General features: G+C 37.5%; 2 protein-coding genes and 1 long non-coding RNA gene across 4 annotated transcripts in view; 2 read left to right on the top strand and 1 right to left on the bottom strand.

Moving 5' to 3' along the window:
- prg4a (proteoglycan 4a) overlaps positions 1-1373 on the bottom strand; it is a 7596-nt gene extending 6223 nt beyond the window's left edge. The window contains exons 1-2 of the mRNA XM_034888246.1: positions 1190-1373; positions 537-653 (exon numbers count right to left, since the gene is read on the bottom strand). Of these exons, the coding sequence (XP_034744137.1) occupies positions 537-653; positions 1190-1265 (193 nt within the window). The 5' untranslated portion in view covers positions 1266-1373. The remainder of the gene's footprint in view (positions 1-536; positions 654-1189) is intronic.
- A 1713-nt stretch (positions 1374-3086) lies between these two features.
- On the top strand, positions 3087-3291 carry LOC117954445. Its single transcript, XR_004658823.1, has 2 exons — positions 3087-3136; positions 3238-3291. It is a non-coding gene; the product is annotated as an uncharacterized LOC117954445 (long non-coding RNA).
- A 2953-nt stretch (positions 3292-6244) lies between these two features.
- Positions 6245-10912, top strand: dusp12 (dual specificity phosphatase 12). 2 transcript variants are annotated; one of them, XM_034888242.1, is made up of 8 exons: positions 6245-6453; positions 7207-7474; positions 8103-8216; positions 8318-8436; positions 8691-8778; positions 9044-9135; positions 9729-9808; positions 10047-10912. In XM_034888242.1, the coding sequence occupies exons 2-8, from the start codon at positions 7212-7214 to the stop codon at positions 10182-10184; spliced, it is 894 nt and encodes a 297-aa protein (XP_034744133.1). In that variant the 5' UTR covers positions 6245-6453; positions 7207-7211; the 3' UTR covers positions 10185-10912. The 2 variants fall into 2 exon arrangements, with proteins under 2 accessions (XP_034744133.1, XP_034744134.1); XM_034888243.1 differs by having other exon boundaries at positions 6381-6457; positions 7210-7474.
- The last annotated feature ends 362 nt before the right edge of the window (positions 10913-11274 follow it).

Genomic DNA, 11274 nt, shown 5'->3' with positions numbered 1-11274 from the left:
AAATGGCTGCAATGAAACAAAGAGTGAAAAATTTAAAGGGGTCTGAATACTTTCCGTACCCACTGTATATGTAGAAATCAAATAAATGAGCTAAAAGATGCTAAAAGGTCAATAGAAATAAAATAATGAGTCAAAGAGGCTCCAAAGTTTGAAAAAAGAAGAAATGCAAAACAAGTTAAGTGAATAGAAACCAAAACAATGAGGTAAAAGAGGCTAAAAATAAGTTCCACAGAGCTCTAAAATCAGATGCTCAGTCTCTGTTAGGCGGTCAGCGTGACAGTGGGACCACTTTCACATTTGAGACATTTGATTTGTTCATGTCAAGTGCAGCAACATTTATTCACTAAAAAATAAGAGTGAGACATATTATCTGCCTTCATTGCCTGCATGTCTAATTCCTTCTCTTTGGTCTGTTCTTCTTACATACTATGGGTCTTTGCTGTATCCTGTTACTTTTTGATGCGACCATCTCATCATTTACACAGATGAATCACTAACATGTGCTGTTACATATCCTAATCTGTTGAGTATCATACCAGTGATGCACACAGCCTGAAAGTCTGGGCAGCACTCGTTGTGTTGCTGGCAGCTGAAGTCACAGGTACACTGCTGGCCTCTGGTGAAAACCTCGCCACAGCGACCCACACAGCTGCCTGGAGACAAACAGCGTGTATTGGTGAAATTTTGGTAATAACAATTTTCAATCATAAGGCATTACAAGTATATCATATTGGAGTCATAATTTCAAGAGATCCCAAAGTATTATGAACAGAATATTAAAAATGAGATGTTGCCATATAATAGCGGCATTATAAGACATTTTTAAGGCAAAATAGGTGTGTTAACAGATAAATTATAAGCATAGGGATATTATAAGGTATTACATGTGCATCTGAAGACAATTCAAGATATCAAAGTTGCGTTTAAAGGATCAGAGTTTGATTGCAAGTCAATGTAAGTGCAATGTAACACATTAGGTGATATCACAAGTTCATTAGGAGACATTGTATATACTATAGTAGGTGCATTATCAGATCCCATAAGGCATACCAGGGATATTATTACAGTATTCAATATTTTAGACATTCTAAGGTAGTTACACAATAATGCATTAGAAACTATTAAAAAGCTAAATTAAAAAACAACGTGCTATGGTGTAGATTTAGAAGGATAAATAAATGTGTCATACCTGGTCCAGCAGCTGCAGTGTAGGTCACAGCAAGGCCAAGCAACAGAAGCCACGGGGATATTTTCATCATCACCATCTTTACCCACTACCTTGCTAAGCTGAGTAACAAGTGTGATGTTCAAAGAGAGAGACACACTGCCAAAGTAATAGAGAGTGAGAGAATAAGTCTAGTGTCACCTCTCCTTGTCCTTTTATAAATCTGTCCGTCTGTTGTTCTTATATATAGGACAAAGACCGTGAGACAGGACACTTTTAATTAGCAGCACACACAAACACACACACACTCATTCTACACCCACTGACTAATTAAAAACTGCCGGGACGTATTGAAACTTACGACACTGGCAATAAATAAACTCCTACAAACAGTAACTTGTTTCAAGACCAGAGATGGAAAGTAACTTATTACAAATGATCCCAGTTACTTTTGACTTTGTGTTTTAGGTTGCACCAAAACTTTTCTTCTTCTAGCATTTTGATATTTATTATTTTTATATTCTAAGTTTTACAATATCAAATCATTTCTTGGTCTACTAGTCTTTAAGTTACCATTTAATAATCAAAAACATTATAGTATTTACGTACAATATTTCGATGTTGGTTTGACCCGCTTGTGAGGTCTGTGGTTTCACCCACATGTGAAATCACTCCTACATGCTGCACAGTTTCCCTGCAAACCATCTTAAGGAATGAGGTGTTTGAGCCAGCCAACACTGATGTCATGTGGTTGTGACAATTATTCGGTGGAGTTTCAATTGTTTAGCTCACTCCGTGGGTCGTAAAAAGTGTCTACATGTGGGTGACTTTCACAAGAAGAGGATGAGGAGAAATAGACAGGTCAATTTGGTCAGGCCGTTACTTCACTTTACTTTATTTTGATGTTGACGGATTGCTTACGTTTGGCAATAACCATAAAAAAATCAAGACACCAGAACATTTCAGACATAAAATAAGCTAAGGAGTCAAAAGTAGAGGCCAGTTAGCTCAATGTCTAGAGCAGGTGCATAATGTAGAGGTTTATTCTGTGATGCAATGGGTTGAGGGTTCAATTTCTCCCTGTGATGGTTCTCTTTCCTGTTTCTCGCCCCTTTCATATCTGAGCTGTCGTGTCTATTGAAGTTGGAAATGCCCCCCAAGAAAACCAAAAATAACCATTTTATACTATGTTAAAAAAGGTCATAGCGTAGTATGTCAGAAAAAAAGTCACAGTAAAGTAGGTTGGAAGAAGTTATAAAAAATTCATAGTTAGGTAGTACTATATGTTGAATTTTTTTTTTTTTAAAGATCATGGTATAGTGTGTTAGAAAACAATTATGAAAAGGTCATAGTAAAGTATATTGAAAAAAGTCATAGTATAGTATGTCGGAAAAAGTCATAGAATAGTAAGTCAAAAGCAGTAAATGTATAAAACGCCTAAAAAGTGGTAAAAGTCATGGTGTAGTATGTCAAAGAAAGTCTGGAAGAATGTGCAAACTCTACATAAAAAGTACCATCCCGACTGGGTATCAAACCCGAGACACAGTATGGCCTATTTGCTGCTGTAGTTGCAGAAGATTTTCAAATTGGTAACCACACAGCCACAATGCTACCAAAAAAAGTATATGGAAAACTGTCACAGAACATGTAAAAAAAAGCCATTAAAAAGTCATAGTATAGTATATTGAAAAAAAGATTTAAAAAAAAAAAAAGTCATAGTGTAGTAGGTCAAAGAAAGTCTGGAAGAAGAGGAAAAAAGTGATTAAAAAGTAATTGTATTTTATGTTAAAAAAAGATGAAAAAATTCTTTATTTACTATGTCGAAAAAAGTGATAAAAAGTCTATAGTAAGTCGAAAAAAAATAATTATACAAAAGTCAAATGTAGTATGTTGAAAAAAAGTGATGAAATTGTTATAGTATAGAATATTGAAAATAGTCATAGTATAGTGTGTTAAAAAAGTGATAAAAAAGTCATGGTATTTTATGTAAAAAAAAAAAAAAGTAATTGTTTACTATGTCCAAAAAATTGATAAAATAGTCATTGTATAGTACATAAAAAAAGTGATAAAAGGTCATAGTATAGTACGTCAAACAAAGTCTGGAAGAACATTCAAACTCCACATAAGGAACAGTCTAAATGGGTATCGAACCACCGGACACAGTAAAAGCCATAGTGTAGTGTGTTGAAAATAATCAATAAAAATGTCATAGTATAGTATGCAATGTTGAAAAAAGTGATAAAAAGTAATTGTAGAGTGTATGAAAAAAGTCATAGTATAGTATGTCGAAAAAAGTGATAAAAAAGTAGTTATATACTTTGGCAAAAAAAGAGATAAAATAGTCATAGTATAGTATGTCAAAACTAGTCATAGAATAGCACTTTGAAAAAAGTGTTAAATGTCATAGTGTAGTAGGTCAAAAAAAGTCTGGAAGAAGTTGCAAAGTCCACATGAAAAGGATTAACCCAGACTGGGTTTCAAACCCAGGGCCAGTATGCGTTGCCTACTTGCTAGTGGAGTTGCAAACATTGCTAACCACACAGCCACAATGCCACCAAAGAAAGAAAATTGAAAACAGTCATAGTATAGTATGCTGAAAATAATTATAAAAATGTCATAGTGTATAATACTGAGAAAAGTCATAGTATAGTATGTCAAAAATAATTATAAAAATGTCACAGTATAGAATACTGAAAAAGTCATAGTATAGTATGTCAAAAAAAATAATTATACAAAAGTCACAATATAATATGTTGAAAAAGTGATAAAATGTCCTTGTATAGTAGGTCAAACAAAGTCTGGAAGAAAATGCAAACTCCACATAAGGACCATTCCAAATGGGTATCGAACCACCGGTCACAGTAAAAGTCATAGTATAGTATGTTGAAATAGTCTTAGTATAGTATGTCAAAAAAAGTGATAAAAAAGTAATTGTACAGTATATCAAAAAAGTCATAGTATAGTATATTGAAATAGTCATAGTAAAGTATGTTGAAAAAAATTATAAAAAGTCATAGTATATAATATATAGTATATAGTATAGTATGTTGAATCAGCATTCACACACTAAGTGTATTATCAATCAGCTATGCAATCCAATTGGTTGTTTGAGTTAATGAACTGAATCCTTTCTATCACATTTAAAGGAAGTTTTTCCTCGCCACTGTCGCACGGTTGCTTGCTCTGGAGGAAACTACTAGAACTGTTGGGTCCTTGTAAATTATGGAGTGTGTTCTAGACCTCCTCTAGTGTCTCAAGATAACTCTTGTTATGAATTTATACTGTAAATAAAATGGAATTGAAAATTGAAGGGAAATGAGAGAACCTAAAAATGTATGCAATCAAACAAATTACAGATAGAAACGAATAGTAAAAAAAAATTGACTTTGAGTGAAAATTGACTTTGGGCAAGTGAAAAAAAACCTTAATGTAGAAACCTGGGCTGTTTGACGTCTGTCACATATCAGCTTGTTTACACTTTGTCTTTCAGGCCATCTGCTAGAAAGATAATACAACGCAGCAGACCACCACGTCAACACACCCACTCTGTTCCCATTCACACACCTGGTCTGACTGACTACATGCATCTGGCTCGGCTTGTTTCATATGCTCAATTTCTAGTCAATTACATGTGATGGGCAGCCCTCTAATGAGCCCTCAGGCACGGGTGTGGTCACACTGGGGTACTGTGATTGGTCCCACGGTCAGATTAAAGCAGCACATAAAACTTTATAAGCACCCCACATTGTGACCATGTACAGACTGTGGGATGTGCGCTGGCGGGCAGTTCAGAGCTCCAAACACATTCACACGTACTTAGTTGGTGTTGAGAAACAGAAGACCAGACAGACATTATGAAACATGTATTTAAAGTCTGTCTGGCAAAGGAAACACAACCGAGAGAAGAATAGAGATTCATTCAACCTGAGCATGTGATTGTAAGTTTAGTCCTTTAATACATTTAAAGTCAGACAGTTCATTAGAGAAATATGTCTGCTTCTCTCTGTAGCGGCCAGGATGTTTGTAGATCTGCATTTACTTTATGTAATTTTGCTATTTTGTACACTTAGCAGTGGCAATGGCTCCCCGCTGAGGCTGTGGTCTGCTGACCAATGTCTGCTTGCATTACCTCATGCTCCTGGTATCTCCCCGTCACTGTCCTCACTTGTTCCTACTCATTATTTCAGCGTTAAAGCTGAAGCCAATTTCACAGTTAAGTTTATTATCCTAGAGGGTAAAGAATGTTCTCTTGTTGGTCATTCTCAGTTTGTGGTCACATGGACCAGATTCATGATTTGTGAGATCATTGTGTTGATATGTTTTTCTCTAACATGTTCATGAGTCCTACCTTAACACAAGCATTCAGGTGAGTATTCCTATCTCATTCCTTAAGTCCAACAGTGATAGCGGAACCAGTTATAAAGCACTGTGTTTTTTTTTTATAGGCCTGAGGTAAAATCCTATTATTCCTGGATTCTTTGGATCAAGATGCAAATTCGCTTATTTACATGTAGTTAGATTTTACACTACTTCTTTCTCAAAAGTATATTTATTGGCTCTTGTTTATTTTTTTGAGTGAACATTTTGAACACTCTAAACATCCCTAAACATCCCCAGTGACACATTTTCAGTTAAAGGAAAAACTTCCAGCATAATGTAAGATACTAAATAAGTAGGTGGTAGACCTAATATTATTAAATATTAATTTATTATTTAATATTAACAGTTTTTTGTTTTTGTTTTTTAAAGTTCAAAATAACGTCTATGACCATAGACTATAGGCTGTAAGTGACGCACTGTTCGATCCGGTTCGATCACTGGCAGACTTCGATCCCCGGTCCGCCTGTCTGTGTGGAGTTCGCATGTTCTCCCCGTGTTTACGTGGGTTTCCTCCGGACGTGCTCCGGTTTCTTCACACCATAAAGACATGCATGCTAGGTAACTAGGACTACAGATGACATTTTGTCGACTGGCACCGGTGCATTTACAGAAATAGTTGATTAATTAATGCGCATTGTCCTAATCAAGTAAATCAATGGTAATGAAACTTGGCGTCATCGGAACTAAAGAGTGTTCCTTGATGTTTCAGCCCGACCGTGTCAAAGACGAACCAAACACCTCAGTGCACAGAGAGTTAGTGCGCGTTGTGTTTTGTATCAACTCGGCTACCTGGGATGTTGTTGTCACTTGTCCTTTACTCACTACACCACAGGTAGCCCACGTTAAACCGAGCGAAACGACAGTTTCACCGGAAGAGCTAAAACTACCGCGAGGCTGAGCTCAGCTGTCGAGGTGAGTTAACACTCAGAGACATCAGTGTTTTTTGTTCTGAGGAAGAAGTCAAGGCAGACCCATTTAAAAAGGATTTTGGCTTGCCTTTGATATATTACTTCTCTCGGCTTTATAGCGGATCTTTCATAGTGCACGTGGCCTAAAAAACACCACTAATGTACATAAACAGGAAGAAGAACAGAAGTGAGGCTGATGTGATAGGACAAGCCGCCATAGACTTATCCAGAAAAACATGTGAGGTTTTAACATGTTAATAACCGTTAATAAATATACAGTCTGTGCTTAAAACATATATTCTTAAAATGGAAAAACCCATAAATAAGAAATACAAAATGAAAAGAAATGCAAAAGGGTACTACAGGTAGAGTAGTGAATAGAGGTATGCAACAGTTCATTCATAAATTAAATCTAAACTGGAAATCTTTTCTATATTTTCAAATTGACCTGCATTGTTAGTTTTTGTATTTTCTATATCTGTCTTTTTATTTCCATATTTCTAATCTAAAGTATCTAACAAATGTAACGCAAAAATCATTATAAAACAACAACAACAACAACAGACAAACCTTTAATTTAGATAAGAATACTTGGAGGACCATGTCCTCTTTAGGTAGGAGGTAAAGGTTCCTGACACGTGAGAAATTATGAATATTCAGTTTTAATTTAATCACTAATGAATAGAATTTGAATGCCTGATCTTTTGTTGCCTACGTAAGAAGACTCTAGGTTTTGCTCTGTGTCGGTCTTTGCAGTCATGCTGCTGGTGGACCCCGGTCTGTACATCGGCACTGCGGCTGACCTCAATGACAGCCAGGCCCTGACCGATGCAGTTATCACTCACATCCTGTCTGTGGACTCGGTGGACCCCGCCCCCATGGTTCCTGCGGGTGGGAACTTCCGCAGGAAGTGGATCAATGTTCTGGATGCGGTGACCTCTGACCTTCTGAGTCACATGGACGACTGCTTCCTGTTCATTCGCGAGGCTGTGGATGGAGGCAGGGCTGCACTTGTTCACTGGTAAGGGTTCAGAGGTCAACCCCGTTATTATCTTTCACTGTCACGCTAGATGGGTTTCCCTCCTGTGTTTTACTGATGCAGGGCTGCAACCAACTATTAGTTTTTCATTGTTGATTATTGTCTTGATTGTTCGGCCTAGAAAATGTCCATCAGTGTGTTCCACAGCCCAAGATGAAGTCCTCAAATGTCTTGTTTTTTCCATAACTCAAAGATATTTGGTCTGTAATATTCAAATTAAGAAATTGGAATTAAATCATTTTTACTTTTCTTTTGTAAGAAATGATTCAAATGATTAATCAGAATAGCTGGCGATTAACTTAATAGTAGACAACTAATAGACAACTAAATGATGAATCAATTGAGAACAAATTCTCATTTGCAACGATGACCCGTCAAATTCCCAGTTACACAATCACACCTGGAAGCAGACCAGTACAACCACAGTCTGATCGAGGGTGGGAACCTCTAGGCCACCAATCTTTGCAACTACCAATTGATGTGTTGATCATTTAAATATTAGACCAAGACATGGACTTATCATGTGCAGTTACTGTCAACTGGGCCTGCAACTCATAACTAGTCATCTTCATTAACAACCTGATTCAATAGTTTTTGGTGTGTGTGTCAGCCAGGCTGGACGGAGTCGCAGTGCCACCATCGTAACTGCTTATCTGATGAAGAGATACCAGTTGGGCTTCACTGAGGCTTACCACAGACTGAAGACTGTCAAACAGGACGTACAGTAAGTGTGTGTGTGTGTGCACTGAAGAGTGTGTTGTAGAAAGGACGTTAGTATTAGATGCAGGACTAATGATTGATTGATCACTGGTGGATGTGTTTCAGGGTCAACAGTGGTTTTGAGGAGCAGTTGAGTCTGTACGAGTCCCTGCAGTGTGAAGTGGACACCTCCAGTCCTCTGTACAAACAGTACAGACTGACCAAGATCACAGAGAAGTACCCTGGTAACCACACCCCCCCCCCCCCCCCCCACACACACACAAAATAGTTTTTTTTTTTGTTTTTTTTTAAACAATCAAAAAACAGAACAGTAGCCCAAACTTTTCTTTCATGGATTCATTATTTGTGTATTGATTTTCCGATGTTTGTCTTCTGTGTGTGTGTGTGTGTGTGTGTGTGTGTGTGTGTGTGTGTGTGTGTGTGTGTGTGTGTGTGCGTGTGCGTGTGCGTGTGCGTGTGCGTGTGCGTGCGTACGCAGAGTTGCAGCACATTCCCAGGGAGCTGTTTGCTGCTGACCCTGCCCACTCCAGCTCCTCTGAAGTGTCCTATCGTTGCAGGAAGTGCAGGTGAAAGGTGGAAACGTTTATAAAGTGGCTGAAGAAGGAAAGTTTTATAATGCTGCTGAATTCACGTCATACGGGAAATGTCAAAGACCTTGAAGCAGCAAGCTTTACTCTTTTTTTTCTTCTTAATGCTGAGAAGGAAAATTGAAAAGTGTGCATTTATTTCAGGATAAACTATTTTGTTATCACTATGTTTAAAGGAATAATTCAACATTTTAGGAAATACGCATCCTGATCACAGCTCCGTACTTATCCTCCTCCTCTGCAGACGAGCTCTGTTCCGTGGCTCCAGTATTCTCAGTCACCCAGTAGGAGAAGGAGCACCGGCCTTTGGTCACAAGAAGTCCAGTAAACTCCCCAGTAAGAACACAACCATACTGTTCATCTCGCCCAGTGGATTTCAAACTGAGGCGCCCGCCAAACCTTAGAGCATGATTATACCCTAAATAGAAGTAAGGCAAAGAATAATAGTCCAAAAATCCATAACTCCAGTTTTTCGTTATGAAACACTGTACATAATCGTTATGTACAGTGTTAAAATAATGATCCTAATGGATGCAGCAGAACCAGAAATGTAGGTTGTGTCCAAAATTCCATACTAACATAATATTCTGTAGGCTAAAACAGTAAGAGATTCTTTTTTTACGTCCATAATCTTAGTATGAAACCAATAGAATGTGAATTGCATACTATTTCTGGTGAAATACTAGACTATGCAAACATTGGACATTAAGTCAGCATAAGTGTCCCACAATGCAATGCGGTCAAACGGACTGCAAGCAAGACAGCTTTGTAACGTAAAAAATGCTTTGATATACATTTTTTTAACATATAAGTTTGTGATTTTTGTCACCCGAAACTGTTGGACAAGTGGCTTGCCTTTTTCAGCAAGTTTCTTTTTCTTAGTCAGTAAACATATTGCAAGTAATGATATGAAATATGTTGTTGCCCAGGAGACGTCCAGTGTACATCTTACTTCATTGAACCAGTGCAGTGGATGGAACAAGCGTTACTTGGAGTTATGGATGGACAGGTAATGCATACATACACACAGATCAGGATATGTGTTCCCAGCCTCACTCATAATGATTTTAAGCAAGTTAACTTTTAAAGAATGAGCAAGTAAGTAACAAGTATGAGCCGATAAGTGAATGAATGTAAGTCATGATCATCTTTCCATCACTGTTATTGTCTTAAGTACTTTACTTAAAACACAATGATCTCTTTATCTGCTCTTATGGTACTTCTCTCCTCCGTCTTCACGTGTGTAGCTGCTGTGTCCTAAGTGTAGCTCCAAGCTGGGCTCATTCAGCTGGTGTGGTGATCAGTGTTCATGTGGTCGATGGGTCACTCCTGCCTTCCAGCTGCACCGCAACAGAGTGGACGAGATCCGACAACTCAACAAATAACACACACTCAAAAATGAATTCTGTCTCTACAGGCAGAAAAAGAGATGGCAGACAGCTCATCAACACGCAGTCAAGAAGAATTGTATGACTGATATTTTTTTTAAATGTAACACTCATCTTGCACCAGTTAATAAAGGCATTTTGTACAGTGAGTGATAAGAAGACAAAGAAAAAATCAAGGAAAGATGTGGGTGACCGTGTAATTAAACCGGCTTGCACAGACTCTTTCTCTTGTTGTTACTTCATAACACGTTTGAAAAAAAAAAACTGTTTGCAAACTTCAACATTTTAAGTTTACCAGAAAATGGTGCGGATCATTTATTTAATTAATCAGAATTTTCATCTTCATCTGCTTATCCGGATTTTTATAAATCAATTGCTTAAAGTGGCTTTAATAAATATTTTTATACTAATGTGATAACAATGACAATGTGAAAGGGGTTGCTGTTAGTGATAAACCTACAGAGAATAATCACCTGAATCTGCAGCTCCCCTCGCCTTCACAGAGCTTTAGAGCGAGTTTCAGCTCATTGTTTTTTTACTGTTCTGGTTCACGCTCACAGCTCTGTGTCGTTTTCTGGACGCACAAGGCAGCATTTTCCAGAGAAAAGCTCTAAAAGTGAATGTGACTGTTGTGTTCATAACTTGTCTCTGCTTCCCCCAAGTGGCCAAACAGTCAGTAATAGCTAGTTTAAAGCTTGGTGACAATCCAGTTAAATCAAGGGTCACAAAAGTGAAATTTTGAGTACAAAGAGGATCCCTTTAACAGATTTTTTTTTTTTTTTTAATAAAAGGATTGATGATTGTTCTGTTATTCACACAAGTCATGTAAGTAAATGATTAAAACACATTCAAACATACAAATAAGACGATACAGACATGAGAACAAAAGTGTTTCCTGTATGTAATCCAACACTGGAGCAATGGCTAAAAAATTCATTGCACAAACATTGTGCAAATTCAACCAAGTTATTGCACATGGAACAATAGAGATTTTACTACTACTATTCCCCTTGCACAAGCTGATTCTCACTGCGTGTGCCTCTAAATGAGATCTGCTCGTCAAGAAGGTTGCGGCACTCAGGTGCAA

This window comes from Etheostoma cragini, chromosome 12 (assembly GCF_013103735.1).
Source record: "Etheostoma cragini isolate CJK2018 chromosome 12, CSU_Ecrag_1.0, whole genome shotgun sequence".
Lineage (NCBI taxonomy): Eukaryota > Metazoa > Chordata > Actinopteri > Perciformes > Percidae > Etheostoma > Etheostoma cragini.
This window is presented reverse-complemented; position numbering and strand designations above follow the sequence as displayed.